The sequence below is a fragment of the Anser brachyrhynchus genome, assembly GCF_964034855.1.
Source record: "Anser brachyrhynchus genome assembly, chromosome: 14".
Classification (NCBI taxonomy): Eukaryota; Metazoa; Chordata; class Aves; order Anseriformes; family Anatidae; genus Anser; species Anser brachyrhynchus.
In genome coordinates, this window is record NC_137709.1 from 11,392,752 (window position 1) to 11,411,446 (window position 18,695).

Consider the following 18,695-nt stretch of genomic DNA (forward strand, 5'->3'; position numbering starts at 1 on the left):
TGTTTTTCTTTTATCCAGATCACCTAATTTCACTCTCATCCCAGACAAATGTAAGTGAATTGTTTGCAGTTAGCATCCTCCGGCTTTACATGGGAACAAACACTCTGGTAATTGCAAGAAAGAAGGTGTATTCTTTTTATTTTTTTTTTTTTAACACTGGACCTGATTCCTATGTTACGTTTGTTAGATGAAGATCAAATAAGCAATTTTCAAAGCAGAACATACTTAAGCTTGTACTATGTTAATTAGTGCACAAGTCACTGGTTGCACAATGCTAAGTAGTAACCTTTCAGATATAGAAGCAGAAAATCATCACATTTGAGAGGGAATTCCCAGCTCTCTGAAAGGATCTTCCACTGGTTTAGACGTGGGATGGCTTATGAAAGCTCAACATCTCACCATATTCTTGTGAAGAGTGACTTGTATTTCTAAAATAACGTGTGTGATACACATTCACAGGGCTGGATTTTTCATTTGGAGCAATGACTCACAGCGAAACCTTTTCAAACTCCACAGTTTTTGCAAGGAACTAGTTAATTAGTGATTATTTGTTACTCTCCACTGCACTACAGCTTGCAGATTAAGCACACAAAGTGGCTGAGAGGGCAAAGGCCTCAACAAGGGCGAACTGGAATTTGGCAACTCCTCCCTCCCACCCCCTCCTTTAATTTTAGGTGGATAATTGTAGATTTTAAAAGCAGGAGAATAATGAACATGAATGTTGATTGTTTACTTTTAAATCCTTCAGAGCCTACTTATAGAGATGCTTTCAAAATACGTTCATCCTAGAAGTTTAGGATTTTTGGTTTTGCTCTGACAAAAAAAACTAACGGAAAAAGCTTTTCAAAGTAAAATTTGCCAATACACTAGCATTTCTTTGTAATTCAGGGGAAAGTGAAGAACATTACGCATTAATAGAAAAATAAACCTTCTTCTGTCTAAATGGTTTGTCCATCCAGGAGCCTACATTTAGTCATCTGGGTCTGAAAATCGCTTGTTTCCTCTGATTAGCGTTAAACTGCTGTTATGAATACACTGAAATCATTTGAACACAAAATTGATAGATAAGTCTTTCTTTGTCGTTTTAAATCAGGGTCTGATTCATTGTCAAAGCTTTCCTTTGTACTTACGGCTGCGGAAGTATCCAAAGCAATGAGGATAGCTGGATGTGGGTCCCTCCGAATTCCTCTTCGTGTGAGTAATAGTTAGTCACAAAACCAGTGCCGCTGCACTTGCCTGAGTCACCAGGCCCATGCAGTCACTCCTTGCTGTCCTTTGTACCAGGCAATTCTGTGGCTCTGGGGAGGGGGATTATCTGTATCTGGCACCCCCATCCCCCCCGTCTTGCCTGGGGAGGACAGGAAGCCATTATTTGGAAAGCGTGCTCCTACGTGTGAGAGACCTGACCCAGCCCTGAGTCAGCTTTGGAAAACCACACCTTGCTTGCTGGGTACGCAGGGAGGTTGTCACGACTTCCTGCTGGCCCTGTGCCACTGCCTGGTTTACTTTTGTGATCTGCCTGAAAATGTATTCCTAGTGGGGATGTGGCAGTGCCCGCTCCGTCTGTAAGGCAGACAAGTCCAAGGGTGTCCAGATTGGCTGGGCGAGGGGATGAGGGTTAGTTGGGAGTTTACATCTTCTTGTTGCTCTCTGAGTCTTTGAAATTTGCAGAAGTAATTTTATGCCAAAAAATGGCCTCATTTGGCCTGAGCTGTAAGATCTGGATGAAAGATATGGCTTGATTTTACAAAAGTCACAGTGCTAGGAGATGCTCTGATCAGCCATACTGACTCTGCAGGAGTATGGAAACCCAAGCACAAAATTAAGGAACTTAGCACATTTTGCAAGAGGCAGTTTGGTGAGGGACATTTCCGTGCAGAAAGTGGGGATTTTCAGACTCTGGGTAAGTTTTGCCTCCCTAAATTCTCTGTATTTGACCTGACTCTGCTGTCATGAGTCTGGTCAGGCGTATTGCATTGGGCTTGAAACAACGTGCCTCTGAAACTCTGCTCTAAATGGGTAACTTTTCCAAGAAGACGTATCCTAAAGGGAGTCTTCTGAGTTGATAATGTATTTCTTGCTGCCACCTACTGAAATGTTCCCAGTTAGCTTTCTTTTGTAGTAAACGTCAGGCTAGGGTGCAGAAGTTCACTGGAACAATCTGTCACTTCCCATTTGTGGAAAGCACGTGTCTCCACCTCTAATTAATACGCTGTCATGTGGCTGACATGACAGTTAATGTGAAGCATGCTCCAACATGGGCTGGGGCTTTGGTACAGAGAGACTGCTCTGCAGGTGTGTTCTCCTGCCCGTTACTTTGCCCCATCGTCTCTCGAAGGGTTGCCTCCTTAGTACCATGTCTGGAAAGTAGTGAATGCTTTTCCAAACTAGTTTTTTTCAGAGTATGTTCCTCATTGTCTCAAAGCACTATAATAATGATGTTGGAAGCCCTTCTGGTAGTGCTGTAGGTAGGATCAGTACATGATGAAGGCAGATTTGCACCAGCAGTTCTTTAGGCAGGAGCTCCTAAAGATCCTCCGGAGTTGGCAGGTACACTTGTTATGCTAGGTCTCCTTTCTCCCTGGGACAGCCTCTGCTCTCAATTGTAATCCAGATGGCTTTGAAGTGACCAAAAGTCCCCATTGCCTTCTGGAATGAGTGGCTAAGGGAAAACCCAGGGATGTGAATCATCACTTCTCCTCCTAGGTGAATGGCATCATCGTGCTTCTGTCAGCAGCTGTCATCAGAAACTAGCTGTACTCCCTTCCTATTGCAGTTCGCTCTTGAGCAAACTGTAGGCAACTTCCTGAGAGCAATAACCGTGCTTGGAAAGTCTTGAAGAGTATCTAAATATTTGGTGGTTGCTGTAGTGTGTAATTCCCAATGTGTACATGTGCTGCGCTGGGTGAGGAGCGGTGCTGGGTGGACCCAGCAGGGCGTGGGACTCACCCACCCAGCCCTGTCGGTGGTGCCCACTGGATGGTAGTTTCTCCCAAAGCAGGAATAGCTGGCTGCTGTTTAGCACGTCTGCCTCTTTACCATTTCTGAGTTTCAAATGGAAATGACATTAAACAAAGTGCACGTCTTAGGCACGCCATCTTCAGTGATTTGAGGCTGACCAAAATATCTGACGTGCCACAGCATGTGGTGGTGGCTCAGCGTGCTGTTCTCTGGCGGGCGGTATTTGGGCGATTCCAGCCATCCTAGCAGCAGCAGTGGCCCTTGAGTAAGAGAGATGTGCTGCTGCCGCTGCCTGGCCCCCCTTGTGCTGGCAGCGCAGCTCTCTTCCCTCTTGGGAAGATCCCTTTGCAGATGAGCATGTGCACCCAGCGCTGTCTGGGGATCTACTTATCACTTTCCCAAAGAGTGCACACACAGAGCCCTTGAGGAATGCCAAAAATGACCTGGGTTAACTTTGGGAGATACAGAAACTTTAGGCTAGCAGGTTTACTGAGACTGTCACAAGATGAGTTATATCAAGGCTCCTATTTGAAGCACTGCATCATGCCTGAAGACTCTGTGGCATTCCTCCACAACAGCCTTCTGAGCACGGGAGCGGCATGCCAGCAGCTGAGCGTGCTGCAGGCCACAGGGAGGTCTTCTCTAGAAAGGAACCTGCCAACTCGTTTCATCCTCACAAGTTAGGCATTGCAGAAAAGTTTTTTTTTTTTCTTTTCAACCTGAAATGAGGAGGCATGTTCCAATACCAGATCCTTAAATTTCCATGGAGACATTTTTGTTTGGGTTCATGCACTTCACATTTGTGTTTGCAGGCCAGGGGTGGAAATAGTTTTGTTTTTTTGTTGCTGAGGTGAAGAGAAAAAAGTAGAATTTAAAGAGCAAAAGGAATAGGAATTGAATGATAAGCCACTGTTTGAAAAAGGCAATTCACATGTGAGCGCTAGGCATTATGCAACGCGAGTAGACTTTGGCTGCTATGTATTGGTTTCTTGCTGAGAACAGAAGTGCTGTGCTGTCTTTCGGAGCTGAGTGCGCCTGCCTTGGAACACTGCACTGAATTACCCACCCCGGACAAGGCTTAGAAGGTGTGCTGGTGTGGCCAGCGCTGACAGACTCTGAAGACAGAGGTGTCTAAATCACAGCGTTGTGGGAATACATGGCCTTGATCATCTAAATCCAGTCCATGAGGAGCTGAATAATAGCTTTTTCTTGCTGTGGAATTTGTGGATGCTGGCTCTTTAATCTGCCAGGAATGCACAGCCTGGATGTGTCATTGTGTCTCTCAACAAAGGCTTGGTTTCTTGCAGCGTGATGCAACACCAGTGGAGGTGGGAAGTTCACGCAGTGTCAGAAGGTCACCAGCTATGTCTGTTAACCAGAGCTCCTGTTGTTCTTCGGGGCTGTGACCTGCAGGTTTATTTGCATTAAATCTATTATTTCCGCAGCAGCTGCTGAGAGCAAATAGCGCAGAGCTGATCGGGGAGCGTGCTGGCAGCAGGTTACCTGTGACAGGGAGTGAAGTACGAGGGCGAGCCGTGGCACTGCGTAATAGCAGCAGCAAGAATTTATGGCATCATTTTCACTTCACGCATAATCACTAGGGCATAGAGTCATTCCTCTTCTGCACATCAGTGAGAAGCACGAGCAGCAGATGAAGGTTTGGGGGTGTTGCCTTACCTAGTTTGCGACTGAGGCTGCTCAAGGTGATGCTTTCAAGAGCTTGCGCGTTGTCCCCAGGAGAGGCACAGGGGTCACCAGGCTGAGCGTGGCCCTGGGCGGGCTGCCAGGAGTCACGGGGCCGCCTGTGAGCTGCGGGTGGCCTCCTTGGGGTCACACTGGGCATCCAGTGAAGCAACTGCCCAGCAGGAGGGCTGCTGTGGATGCTAGCCAGAAGCTGTGCAGTTGTCCTCTCTTCCTTCTGTAGATTCCCCGTGAGCAGGACACGCTGTCTGACGTGGCTGTGGCAGAAGCCAGTCATATTTTCGGTTGCATCTTCCTCTGATCACGTGGGAGGTGGCAGTTTTACTTTGTGTAGCTCTACTGAAAACACGTACAGGTTACTCTGTGCTGTTCCTCGCCCTTACTCCAGAGTTTTGGAAGGCTGCAGTAGAGCCTGGAAGTGTGGAATGCTCCCGAGCCTTGGGAGGGGTGAGGTGAGCAAGGCCAGGCACGGCACCCTCTGCAGTCAGGGAGCCCGAGAGCCTTAGCAGGACTTCTGAGCCACGGGTAGGCACTGGGCAGCTCAACCCTATGAGCAGCTTTGCCTGCAGGATGGATTTGCTGTGCTGCCCAAAGAGGTCTTGGCTGTAGTTCTCTGCCCTCCATCGGGGTGCCAGGTAGCCATTAGCGTGGCAAACGTGGTTCCAGAAAGATTTAAGAGAAAACATTTCTTCAGGGCTTGTTTTCAGACAGATCAGCAGGCCTGTGACTTGTTTTGCTTCCAGCCACGGCAGCCCTTCCTGGCTAGGGAAGGTGACTGTTGTTGGCTACAGGATTGGCTTAAAGAAATTGTTAAACTGCAGGCTTGGAGGCGTTAACTGCACTGGCTCCTTGTGAGCGTCTCTGCCAGTTAAGCAGCCTGTCCTCTAGTCTCCGTGCAGCCTAGACCTTGCTAACCTGTAGCAGGGTGTCTCTCTCAGGTGTTCCAGTGCAGGTGGCAGTGCCCTTCCTGTGTGGGGAAGCAGCAGGGAAGGAGGGGGGTTGAGAGGCTGTCACCCCAAATAATGGGCGAGGTGAGAAGTGGTGAATAACAGCCCGTGGTATGGCCAAGTGCAGGTGCCAGAGTTTGTCCTGTGCTGGAGCTGTTTAGATTTCAGCGTGCATAATGAGCATGCTACGTGCTTGGAAACTTGTAACTGCAAATCGCGTTACCTTCCTACATGTGTTCAGCTGCCTTCGAGGCAGCCTTCTGCTTCAGGTCCTCGCTCCTGCAGCAAGGAGGCTTCTGGCATGCCAATGGTGGTTGCAACCTCAGGTCATTCCTCCCTGTGTGGGAGCTGCTGGAACTGGTGATCAGGGGCAGCACAGTGAAAACAAAGTGATATTATGAAACCTTGAGAACAGCGGGGAGGCAGAGGCAGGCTGGTGAGCGCAGGAACCCCGGGGGCTTTTGGTGCTATGTGAATTGCGTGCTGAGTGGGGAGCGCTTGTTGGCCGCCCTGGCTGAGTGCTTCAGCGTGGCAGAGGGGTCTCCAGAAGCTATGCCTCTTCAGCAGCACTCAATAGGTGTATTTTCCAGTGAACCGTAGAATCACAGAATGGTTTGGGTTGGAAGGGACCTTAAAGATCATCCAATTCCAGCCTCCTGCCATGGGCACGGACACCTTCCACTAGACCAGGTTGCTCAAAGCTCCATCCAACCTGGCTTAAACCCATGACAGTTGTGAACCAGAACTGGCAACTTCACATCTTTCTGCCATGCTCCTTTTATTTCCTCCTTAGCTCGTTTGCCACGCTTTTCTTGTAACCGCTGGTGAGATGCCAGCTTCACTGCAGAGCGTGGTGGTGGTTGTCGCAGGCCATGGATGTAGGCTTTTCTGAGAGCAAGATGGCGTGTGTCACCTCTACCTACTGGCTTTCCAAAGCAAGTCTCCTTTCTCAATCCCACCCTGAGGCTCCGTGACTCAGGCAGTCGTGTGTCTTTCTGTTTTGGGTAACCACTTTGTCTTGCCAAAGGCACACGGGAGCTTGTAGGCTGGCTGGATGGGTGTTTTTCTTGTGTTAGAAGGCAGTTTCTGGCTGTAATGGTGTGGGTGCAGATAAGAGCTCTGAATCTGCAGTGTGCATGTTTTGAAGTTTCCGAAGTCAGCAGCTTTCCATGCATACACCACGCAGGGCCAGTGTGCTACCGTGGCCAGGTCAGGCTCCAGACTGGTGAGCACTGGGGTTAACGTGCTGGGGAAGGAGTCTCTCAGCAGCCTTTGATTTCGTTAGGGACCAAAATTAGCAGTACAGTTCTGGCATCGCACTGGAAATGTGCTTCTAACTGCACTTGCCTTGGCACATGCAACAGAGGATTACTACTTGGAGCGCGAAATGCTTCTTCACAGGAAAATACACGCAGCTCATCAAGTGAAGAGCTACAGCCTAGCAGCCGCAGGCTGGCCCAGTGCTTTGGGTCAGATGCCTTGGGGCTGCAGGTCAACAGCAAGTTCGGAGAGTCTCGGAGGTGGGGTTTTGGGAGGCCGCAGATGGTGTTTCTTGTGCAGGCAGCAGTTACTGCCAGCCCAGCAGATCTGGCAGGACTGGAACAGCCTCAAGGATGACTTCAGAGCCGCGCCGTCAGCCCCATTACTTGGTTTTCTCAGAGCTGGTGTGACGAGGCAGAATATGTGTCAGCTGGGCTTGCTCACAGTGCTGCTCCCCGGGAAGGAGTATCAGATAGACACAGAGTTTCCTGTCTAGACCCCAGTAATTGTGGTGAGGAGGGTTTTGCATGTAAGTTCCTGCTCTTTCTCCTGTGATTACCTAAGCAGAAACCAGGCCGCAGCTTCTCAGGAAGGAACACCTTGCTCCTGCCACATGCATTGGAAAATGTCGTGATAGTCTGCCTCTCACCCTGCTTTATGTGGGCCATTGGTCCAAGTGAGAGCCAGCTGCTGTGCTGGCTCTGGCGCTGCACGCTGCCGGCCTGGAGAACAGCTTAGAAAGTTTTCAGACTCCGAACTGTGGGTGCAGCATTTCCTTTGCCTGCCCCAGCATTTCAAGATGATCTCTTGAAAAATGTCTCTTTCCTGGTGGGCATAGGTGGAGAACGGAGAGGATAAAAAGTCTGTTTTGTAGACTAATATAAAAAATGTTTTGAATACATAGAAATCAGCTCTGCGGAAGCTGCTCTCTTCCTATAGCCAGCAGGGCAAGGAGGCTGCAACTCCGGGAGCTTCCTCTGAGCGCAGACCCATGCTTTTCTATGACGTGTCTCCCCTCCCAACCTTCACATTCAGTTCCCTAGATGTGAAATCCATCAACGTCTTCCAGGAGCAGCAAGAGAACACAGCGGTAGTTGCAGAAGTCCTGCCCTGCTAGAGCGTCAGCACTGTGCTGGGAAGTCATTAGCAGTGGTAACCCACAAGGTGCTTCCTCTGCCACCAGTTTCCTGAAAAGCAGCTCTAAAAAGCAAGAGGGATCCCATGTGTCGGGGGACCATGGGCGAGAGAGATGAGGAGCCCTTTACCGTACCCGTGGCCTTGGCTTTTGTTAACAACCTTTACTATTTAAATAAAAGTCCTTCAGTATTTAGAAATGGGACTGGAAGGGGTGTCCTCACAGCATGGGAATTTGCCAGGTACGCAGAAGTGTCGCTGTGGGGTCAGCTGTGAGAGGATGGATGCAGAGTGATGGCAGCAGGGCCCTACCATGTGCTAATGGATTTTCCTTCTGCATTATGCATCCCAGCTCTCTGTGTTCTTGCAAGAATCATTCAGGAAACTGTCAGGGGAGCATTGGCTTGGCATTTTTTGCAATCTGGCAAAAATGGGGCTCACCCCCAACCCCCTCCAACCTTTGCCCACAGCCGTCGGGAGTGTGCTGCTCATCGAAGGCCAGCGTTTGCTTTTGGTGGCCTTGTGTACCCCGTTTCCACACCACACCTGAGTGACAGGGTGCTGGTCTGCTTCAGCAAGGCAGTGGCTGGGGGTGAGAACCCCAGAGCAACATGTTTTATCCCTTTTGTTTTCCCCCTCTGCAGTTCCCCATGCATGGCTGAGCAGTGCTGAGGACCTCCCGTGTTCCCCGTAGCTGTTCTTAGTTTTCATAGAATCATTCGGATTGGGAAAGACCGCTAAGACCATGTAGTCCAACCTTTAACCTAGTACTGACAAGTCCACCACTAAGCCATGCTACCAAGTTCTACCTCTACATGTTTCTTGAAGACCTCCAGGGATGGTGACTCAACCACTTCCCTGAGCAGCCTCTTCCAACGCCGCAAAACACTCGGAGTAAAGGAGTTTCTCCTGATATCCAACCCAAACCTCCCCGGTGCACCTTGAGGCCGTTTCCCCTCCTCTCATCACTTGGATAAGCTTTGGTGAGATGGGGAGGTCATTCCTATCATACTGGGTTCCTCTCCCCATGTTTGTAGAGGTGATTCAGTGGAGCCTGGGACCGGATGCTCAAGGCTGAGGCTCAGCCTGCTGTAATGTAAGGATAATCCTGCCCGTGTTTATTGGTACCTTGCTCAGCCTCAAGACGGAGAGGGTCCTTGCAGAGGCAAGGAGCGTCGTGCTGCGGTTGCATGGGCAGCCAGCCCTGTACCAGCATGGCCTGTGTGCAGGCACGTGCAGCCTGTGACGCCCGGCATGTGCCTCGGCAGCTTGTTGTGCAGCCAGTCTGGAAGGCGCTGGTTGAGCCCTCCGCGAGCCCACCGCCGGGGAGCCTGCCTCAGGCTTCCCCCCAGCCCATCACCAAGCAGCCGGAGCGGTGCTTTCCCTGCGCCCAGCAGTAAAGTCCGGTAGCACATGGACGGGAATGCTTTCTGTGGGCCTGGCATCCGTGGGAGACTGTTGTGTCTGTTGTTTGGAAACCCAGAGAAAATAGTCAAGGGAGCCAACTGCAGATTTTTCCAGTCACCTAGGAGAACCCAGACTAGCAGGAAAAAATGCTGCATGTTGAATTCCTATCTTGGGATGCACAGCTTCGGTCTGCTTCCCTGCCAAGCCTGGACTAATTAAAGATGATTAAAGAAACACATTTTGTGATGATGGCAGGGAATTTCTGAACATGCGGCAGATAGAAAAGAGGGTCTGGTTTCTGAAAACACCCAGCTGGGAAAAAAGAGCCTCTTTTAACCTGAGTGTGAAAGGGTTCTAGTGTTGGTTGCTGATAGCATAAGCAGGCTCCAGCATATTAATTTATCTCTGGGCTCCAAGCATTATGGGGTGTGATTTCCTTTTCTTCATTGCTACATTTAATGTCACACACTTTGTGCAGCTCTGCTGTTGAAATAGTCCCACAACTCTGAGGGGAAGGTTTCAGAGGGAACAGAATTCAAGCTCTGTGTAAACACTGCCCAGGCAAAAACGATTCAGTATTAACACTTCCAGGATGCCTCTGGAAATGAAAACGCCTCTTGCTCCTGGGGAAGCACGCCGTGTTGCGTGCGCCCTCAGCAGGCTGCTGGGGGCTCTGCCCTGATCGTCTCCCTGTGCTGCTGGTGCCAGGCTGGACATTAACTCTCCTCTGGGTTTCTGCCTTGCAGCAGAAGAAGTCGTACCTGGAACGAAGCGTGAAGGAAGCAGAAGATAACATCAGAGAAATGCTGATGGCCCGGAGGGCGCAGTAGCTGCGTGGTTCCCATGGGGCCACAGGCAGGCCCGTAGCACCCTCTGGGTGATGCGAGGCAGCTCTGCCGGTGCTGCTCACCACTGCCCGTCTACACGATGGCTGTTACTTGGCAGTTTTAATAAACTCTACCACAAAGCCTGTGTTAGCTCATTCTCTCTGCCTTCTGCCTCTGTGTTGCGCAGCAGCTGCCTTCCCTGCTGGAGTTTGAAGTAGATAGTAATAGGTGGGTGTCCTTGGGGGAAGCCTGCTTTCCTCGCACCCCTGACACACGGGGTGCTGCTGGCTCTGGGCGTGCGAAAGCAGTCCTTGCATGGTGTGACTGCAGTCAAGCTCATGACCTGTGGTGGAGCCGGCTGGTGGGATCAGGCTGTCACAAGCATCTCCAGGTCCAGTGCGGGTTGTCACTTGCTCTGTCTTGGTGGTGACGGGCTGTTAGCCTGGTCCCTTACTCCCCCCTCTACATGCAGGCCTGACGCAGCCTCAGCATGGCATTGAGTTCGTGCAGGGTCAGTGCCGTGGTGTGCGCGATGCTCACAGGGAGCCTTCGTGGTGCCTGCCCACGAGCCCGGCCTCCCTGCTCCCCCTGCTCCTGACTGGTGCAGCCGTAAAATTGAATTGTCAGCGGTCGCTCCTCAGCTGGCAGCTTGCTGGGATTTCGGGGAGGCTGAACTGTGCTGGGCAGATGGGCACAGCCCTGCCCGCCTTACAGCCAGGTGCAGCACCATGGCCTGGGTCTGGCTGTCAGCCCTGGTGTGATAGGCACGGCGCAGTCAAATACTGTTGCTGGCACTTGGGTGTTGTGGGGAGGGGAGGACAATGAGAGCAGCTGCTGATTCAGCATCATTTCACCCTGAACTGGGGAAGTAAAAACAGCATTGGGATGGTGTACACTGCTGGCGTTTGCTGTCGGGGCTGTCCCCTCTCTGGCTGGACAGGACAGAAGTCCACCAGTATGGACAAGGCTGTGCACAAGGTGGGTCCCTTCAGCAGCTGGGCTTAGCCCATCAGCCTGCTCAGCGGCTGCTCCCAGAGCCCAGCATCTCCAGCTGCTGACATCTGGACATACAAGCCCCAGCCTTACTGCAGCTGCTGGTACAGGCTGTTGCACACGCACACCCCTGCTCCCACAGCTGACCCACCAGCACTCATGTCCCTGTACGCACACAGTTACACTCACACGCAGAGCTGACCCTTTGGCGATCCACCCACCTCCCCCTTACCCCAGGCCTCCTCACCTACCCACTGACTGGGCTGGGGTGCTTGGCACCAGGCACTGCACACTCGCACACCCGCACTCCTTCCTGTTGCACGGGACCTGTGGTCTGTCCCCAGTTTCCGCACAGTCACCCCACATGCGTATGGAAACATGGAGCAGGAGGTGCTCGCTCAAGGACTGAGAGGAATTTAATGACGGGCCAGCCTGTGCTGGCCGGGTGCTGGACAAGCATGCTGACCAGCCAGTTACCTGCAAGCATCTGGCTCTTTTATCCCCCTTACCTTGCTATTTTTCCACACATGATCTGCTCCAAATCACTTCCCCCCTTCCGCCTTTTGGTTGCTGCCTCCTAAACCTCCCATAGCAAGTCCTGGGCCAGCCTGAATGACTGTTGTCCCTGCATCCTGTTATGTGTTCCTCCCTCAAGCAAGCAGCTCCATAGTCTGAGATGCGATGCGTGGCACTGGGTGTCGTGCCTGGATGCTGGGGCTGCGGTGTCGCAGGAGCAGCCCTGGAGACGGGCCCAGACAAGGTGTTTGTACCCTGGTTTGGTTCCTGCCTGCCACTGGGCCCATGTGCTCTCTGGGCTCATGGAGCTGGGCCCAATGAACACTGTGGTGGGCCTGGGAGCAGCCTGGCAGGGTGTTTGGGAGGAAGGTGCTGGTGGTGGCGGGGCTTTCTTGTGCTGTTGCCTCTCTGAGCACCTCTGTGTGTGTGCTCTACAGCAGGGGCATGATGCTGAAAACACCCATGTGGGATCAGGCCTCCTAACTGCTTGAAACCAGGTCCATCACTGCTGCACCACGGAGTCAGTGCAGGCAGGAGGCTGAGAACAGACAGTGATGGGGGAAGCACACTCTCTACAGGACAGATTTATTGAAACAATCGTGACCTAGCGAAGAAAATCAACTGTTGGCTTTAATTGTTGCATATATCTTCATTTCTAGGACTAAGAAAATTTCAACTGATAAATATACATTTCATCAGAATGCCTTTGGCTGAAATACACCACGAGCACATTCTTCAAAGTTACAACAAAAGTCTTAGAAATGTTAAAAAGGGATTTCCCTTTACTAAAATAAGGAGTGCACCCCCCACCCCAACAAGGCGCTAGGACTGACAGACAGGAACTCTTGGCTGTGCAAAGCAGAGCGTTGATTACAGTAACAGAAAGGAGTCAGGAGAGGAGTGGGGAGACTGCATAGCACTCAGTAAGAGGTATGAGAGGTGGCTTCAGCAGAGTCAGGTCAGCATGTCCCAGAGGCAGCAGCAGCAGAGCGCGGTCCAGCATGCCGTCAGGCAGGCGCTCTCGCCTGAGTCATCCCGTCGCCGCTCCTCCACGACGTACACTGCAGGGACAAGAGAGCTCAGTCAGTCAGTGCCCGTCTGCACCCCGGCATTTATGGTGGGCTGCCCATGCCTGCCGGAAACCAAAGGGGCAGTTACACATCCCCCAAGGACTGCAGCAGGGAGTTGACCCTTGAAGGGTGCCTCCACTGATGCACAGGTGAGTACATGCAGGAGGGCACGTGCGGAGCTGCCACGATGGGTCTGACAGAGCCTCCAGCCATGGTTTCATCCCAACAGCAGCAGCAACCCATAGAGACCCACTGCAGACGGACGAGTCCCCAGATAAAGCACTTTATCCCCAGATAAAGCACTACTTCCACAGTCAGGTCCCAGCTGCTGGGACTGCGCTATGTTACGCATTCAGCATGAGTAACTGGAGCAGATCAGCCAGGACCAGGCTTTCATAACATCACCCGCAGTTACTGAGCGAGAAAACAGGCTCAGCCTGGAATGCACCTCCTTTGGGCAGGCAAGCTGCGCTCAGAGAGCAGAGCAGGAGCACTTGCTTGCCTGCACTGGGCAGCAGCAGCCTGCGCCAGTGTCCTGCAGCTGCCCTGCCACCTCTCCCTGCCCTCCAGCAGCCTGCAGCAGGGCTGCACCCTCCACATCTTCTCCTGGAGTCTGAAGACTGCTGTTTTCAGACACCTCACCTCACGCTGACTGAAACTGAGTCTTCCCTTGTGTCAGTTAATCCAAAGAGATCAAGTGTCTTCACTCTGCTTCTCACTCGGTCCTATCCTGAAGCCTGTGCCTGCTGCTCCCCAGCTCGGCTCTAGTTCTCTTTGAAGGAGGTGTTCGAAAGTGGACTTCACTGGGTTCCTTATAAACTGGGATGTGCGCCTAAAAGAAAGCAAGCTCTGCCCTGCAGCCAAAGCTAGAAAGTGCTGTTGTGGAGCGTGTTGCTGGGATCTGAGGACGAGGACAAGTTGTAATGAAGCAGACTGAGGTTAGTCTGATTAGCCCGAATTTGCACATTGGTGTGAAGCGCTGCACTGACGCCCCGTTTCACAGCTTGCCCTGCGGTTTTTCCACTGTGAGACACGCACTTTATTGGCTGTGTCACCGTTAATGCACAGATCTGTAGGGATCAGAACGCGTGCTGTGCGGCTGGTTTATAGCCTATAAAACCTGCTCCATGGATGTCAGGTATGTAAAAAATTGGTCTTCAACTCGGCAGCTCCTGGCAAGCACCAAAGCTCATCAACCTCCTTCAAGAGGATGTCTCAAAGGCTCAAACATCTGTGCTCTGGGATGCTCCCAGGTTTCCAAACCCCTGCCAGCAGACACGGCAGGCACAGCCACGAGCCAGGCTCGTCCTCCTCAGATTGACTGTCGTGGTTGTTCCCAGCACTGCCCAAAGCTACAGGGCTGGGGACCATGTGCTACAGCTGTAGTCAGACAGAGAATGGGCTCGGGACAGTCCGACCAGGCAGCAGCTTGCATTAAAGGGCAGGGGACTGTCACCATCCCCCAGAAACCAGCGAGCCCTGGACCCTGGTCTCTCTGGAGAAGTGACCTTCCAAAGGGATGCAACCAAGTGTTTGGGAATAGCCACCCTGATTTATTAACTGGCAGAGGGGAGCTTTCCCCGCTGGGCTTAAAGCTGCTGCTGAATGCCACCACCAGAACAGTGTCTCCGGTGATGAAGAGGACCGACTGGCATCTGCTTGTGGCGTTAGTGAAGAGCAAACTGTGCTCCAGTGGAGGCTCAGCTCTACCACTTCTTGGAGTCCCGGCACAGAAAGGACTGAGGAGCTGGAAAACATCGCGTCACTGACACCGAGCACGACCCATGGACATGCTGCTGCCGTTGCCATCAGTGGTGTAAGCACGGTGGTATCAGACGTGCTGCTCCAGGAGGAGCCAGTCCCCAGAAAAGGAGGGAAAACCAGAGAAGAAATGCCAGCATCCCGGCAGTCTCCTGCCAGGACTTCCTGGGGACAGAATAGGCTGGGAAGTCTGTCCTTGGAGGCTGCAGCAGATTGCTTGTCTGCTATCTAGACATCCAGAGGTGTTGTGAGCTTGCTTTATACCCTCTATCCTGTCTTCAGGATCCTGAAGTCCACTATCTCATGGTCACTGCATCCAAGAATCTCATAATATCCTGAGTGGGAAGGCACCTATGCAGATCATTGAGTCCAAGGCTGCCTTTGGATCTCCAGATACCCAACAAGTTCTTTGCTGAGTATGAGATCGAACAGAGCACCTCTTCTTGCTGGCTCCTCTGTCACTTGGAACAGACTGTTTTCAGCAGGGATCTCCAGAAACCTCCTGTAGTGCTTATGCCCTGCCGTGTTGTCCTTCCAGCAGATGCCAGGGTGGTTTATGTCCCCCGTGAGGACCACGGCTTGCAAGTGTGACACTACTCCTGTCTGTCAATAGAGGGCCTCATGTGCCTGGTTTATGTGGTCAGGTGGCCTGTAGCAAACACCCATTTTTATATCACGTATTCCTATCTTCCCTTTAGTCCTAATCCATAAACGGTCAGTTGGCTCTTGGTGATTTCAGCTTGCTTTTAGTTCTCACTGCCCTCATCTGTTACCAATAAACGATAAATTACTTTAATCTAGCTTACTGAGTCTGATTTGCCCATGTCTGTAATTGGTGAGTAATCTCCCTGCCTTTATCTCAACCCATGAGTTTTTTTTCCCCCCATCATATTTTCTGTCCTTTTGAGGGAGGCTGAGAGCGGAGCAGTGATATGTAGCTGTCCAGTGTTGAACCGCTGCATCCCAACAAGATCACAGCCCTGCAACTGCACGTGCACGTCTAACTCACCTTGCTTCTTCCCCATACCTTCAGTGCACATGCACATAAGAGAGAGCACCCACCCCCCGAAGCGATGTGTTCCAGTTGCATTAACCTTCATATTACTTGTTACAGACCTGGTGATGGAGCAAGTGGCTCTGTAAGCACTGGCACCTGTTACAGCCCTTGGCAGGGATGCAGCTCTGCCAGCAGTACCTCATACATGAGTCCAGCGTGGTGCCTGCTGTCTCTGCCAGCCTCCAAAGCCAGCTCAGGGCAGATGAACAGTTTCCTTTTGGTTCCTCCTCACTGTGCTTGGCTATCACACCTGCAACTGCAGCACAATTTGAAGGCGGACATATGACCTTCCTTAGAGCTTTCTTGGGTCCATTTGTTATGGTCTACATGAGAAACAGAAGAGTCTGACCCAGGCAGATAGCTATTGCCTTGAGTAGCTGAACGTGTGGTGTTGACAACGAGAGGTCTGGGCAGGAGAAGGCTCCTGTTGTCAGCCTGATTCTCCTGGCAAGCTTCATGCTAGGAAAAAACATCCCTCCTCCTTCACTGCTTCAGTTCTCTCAAGAGCAACGGGTGGAGGATGATCTGGCTCATACTTACACCATACTAAAATCCTGCTGTCATCATACTTCACAGCTGGCGTACAGAGTGGCAGAGCCCAGTAAAAACTCCCAAATACGTACCCTCAGCTAGAGTCTGCATCCCCCACCTCAGGGAGCCTCCCTCTCGCCAGCTGGAATAACAAAGGGCAGGCAACTCCTGCCGTGCAGGCACAGCCCAGCTCCAGAGGAACCCCAGACGTCTCTGGCAGAGCACCACTGCCCGTTCTGCTCTTCTCTCCTAGGCTTCCCAGCTACACGTCAGGCACGCACCTCCTGTCCCTCAGCGTGAGGCAGGAGGGAACCAGGACCTAACAGGAGCCACGCACAGACCAGGGCAGTGCAGGTGCCCGGGCTGCAGAGCAGAGCTGTGAGCAGCAGGGCCAGCTACGGGAGGCTGCGCAACCTCCTCCCCGCAGCCTCTGGCCAGGGCAGTGCTCCCCTGGGTGGAGAGCCCCTTGCTCAGCTGTGGGAAATGGAGAAGCTGTGCCTTGCTTTCCGGAAGAGAAGGTGGCTTTACAGAGCTGCCCATGCAGGCTTACTTTTCTTTCCTGACCGGCACTGCTGGGAGAAGCTGTGCAGCCAGACATCTGATCTCCTCACGCTCCTCAGCTGCACGGCACTCGCCCCTGCAGCAGGCGGTGCCCAGCACTGGCTCAGCTTCTGCCCTTCTGCCTGCCGTGGCACAGAGCTGCGACGAGAAGCGAGCCCTTGCGCCACACAATGCCTCCGTACAGACCCAGTCACACGGCCTGGTTCTTCAGGAAGGAGAGAGGAGGCAGTTATGTTTCAGGCTGGGAAAAGCCTTCGGGCTTCTTTTCCTGGCAAATCCAGGAGGCCTGAACAAGCAGCTAACTTTCTGGTGCCTTTGTTTCCTCTGAGAAGGGCTCTGTTACAACGAATGAAGACCAAACACTTATCAATTGATACAAGAGCCCTGTATAAAAAGAGGGCATGCGTTTTTTCAGCGGTGCACGCTGCCTGCTGAAGGGCACACGTGAAGGGCAACAGCTCCTCGCTGTTAAGGGGAAACCCCCATCACCTCCTGCCCACAGTCATGGGAAAGGACGCTCGGCAGCTCCTGCCATCCCTCAGAGCAAGCAGGTGAGGGTGTTTTCTCCGTGGCTGCTCAGGAAACTTCTGAACTAGCTCACTGTGCTTGCAGCCTGCAGCAGCACCGGTTTCTAACTGGCTGCTAGGTGCACTTCAAGCCGTCCTATTTCAGAGCCACAGACATCTGGATTGCTGCTGACAGAGCACTGCCATACCCCAAATTCAGGACCACAGTGCCCTAAGACATCCAGATTCATGCAGTAAAGGGTCTGGGAGAACACGTAGGGAAGCCCTGGGATTCCCGGCAGTATGGAGGCAGCAGGCTGACCCTGTCCTCTGAAAACATCAGCAAGAACCTAAACTTGCTACAGAGCAAAGTCCTTGCAGCTTCAGCCTGAGTAAGACCCAGGAGAAGTCTGGCACCCTCCTGTGCCCCAGAAATTCCTCTGCAGCATGTGATGCTCCCAGATCTGGTCGGTGGACACTGAGGTTACACTGGCACTGCCTCACATCTCCTCAGCTGGCTGCTGGAAGACAAGAAGCTGAGAAACCGCTCTTTGCTGGAGCAGCGGAAGGACTCCCAACTTCCCATGCTCAGATACGGCACCGTCCGCTCGGAGGAGCGGGGAAGCAGCACTCTACCTCTCCCACCAGCCTGTGTTCCCAGTGCAGTGACTGCCGCTACTTTCCCGATTTAAAGATGCTGATTTCAGACTCCAGAGCTGCTACCTGAAGTTAGGTATAGCTTAGTCTGTACACATTTGCTAACTGCCCAAGAAAAAAGCAGGAAGAACAGGTAATACAGTTCGGGAATGAAGAAAGCTGTATCTTCAGGCACAGCCAAAGCACCGTTCTGGGAAGAGCTCTCAGACCACTGCCTGTCATGGTGTTGTAGCTCAGCAATAAACTACCAAAGAGCAATGGTAGAGAGCATGCAAAAGGCATGAGTTGTCAAATGATACACTGACACTAATGCAATCCTTGCAGGACTAATAAGTCTTCCGTTTTACCACACAAACCAATAAAGGATTTTGTGGGTTTGCTGATAACTCAAAGATCCGTAAAATCAAGTTTAACTACATGATCTACTGGAAGACTGCGCTGCATAACCATCCACACCTTAAAGCAGAGCTGAAGCATGACGCCCTGTGCAATTTCTAGAAACCTGTCTATGGCTGCAGGCATACAAGAAGAGTTTGCCTAAAGTATTTATGATTAATCCATTAAAGATTTTAAACTACAGCTAAGCGATGAGGACATACTGACGAAGCATATTTGAAGTACGTATCAAGTACTGTTATGAAACACTTGCTGAAATACTAAGTCTCAGCAGGGCAGCTCTGCCACCACCAGCTCACAGGGACCAGCTCCAAACACTGCTTCAGACAAAGCAAGAATCTGGTTTGAGAGGAAATACAACTACCAGTGAAGGTTTTCAGACTTTGACAGCACCTCGGCAATATCCTAAG

The 18,695-nt window shown here is 51.7% G+C and overlaps 2 protein-coding genes across 2 annotated transcripts in view; one reads left to right on the forward strand and one right to left on the reverse strand.

The window, feature by feature from the left end:
• PFDN1 (prefoldin subunit 1) overlaps window positions 1-10,377 on the forward strand; it is a 33,681-nt gene extending 23,304 nt beyond the window's left edge. Inside the window, exon 4 of the mRNA XM_080555598.1 lies at window positions 10,157-10,377. Coding sequence (XP_080411724.1) covers window positions 10,157-10,240 — 84 coding nt within the window. The 3' untranslated portion in view covers window positions 10,241-10,377. The remainder of the gene's footprint in view (window positions 1-10,156) is intronic.
• A 1,938-nt stretch (window positions 10,378-12,315) lies between these two features.
• Window positions 12,316-18,695, reverse strand: part of CYSTM1 (cysteine rich transmembrane module containing 1) — a 28,559-nt gene continuing 22,179 nt past the window's right edge. The window contains exon 3 of the mRNA XM_080555600.1: window positions 12,316-12,807. Coding sequence (XP_080411726.1) covers window positions 12,701-12,807 — 107 coding nt within the window. The 3' untranslated portion in view covers window positions 12,316-12,700. The remainder of the gene's footprint in view (window positions 12,808-18,695) is intronic.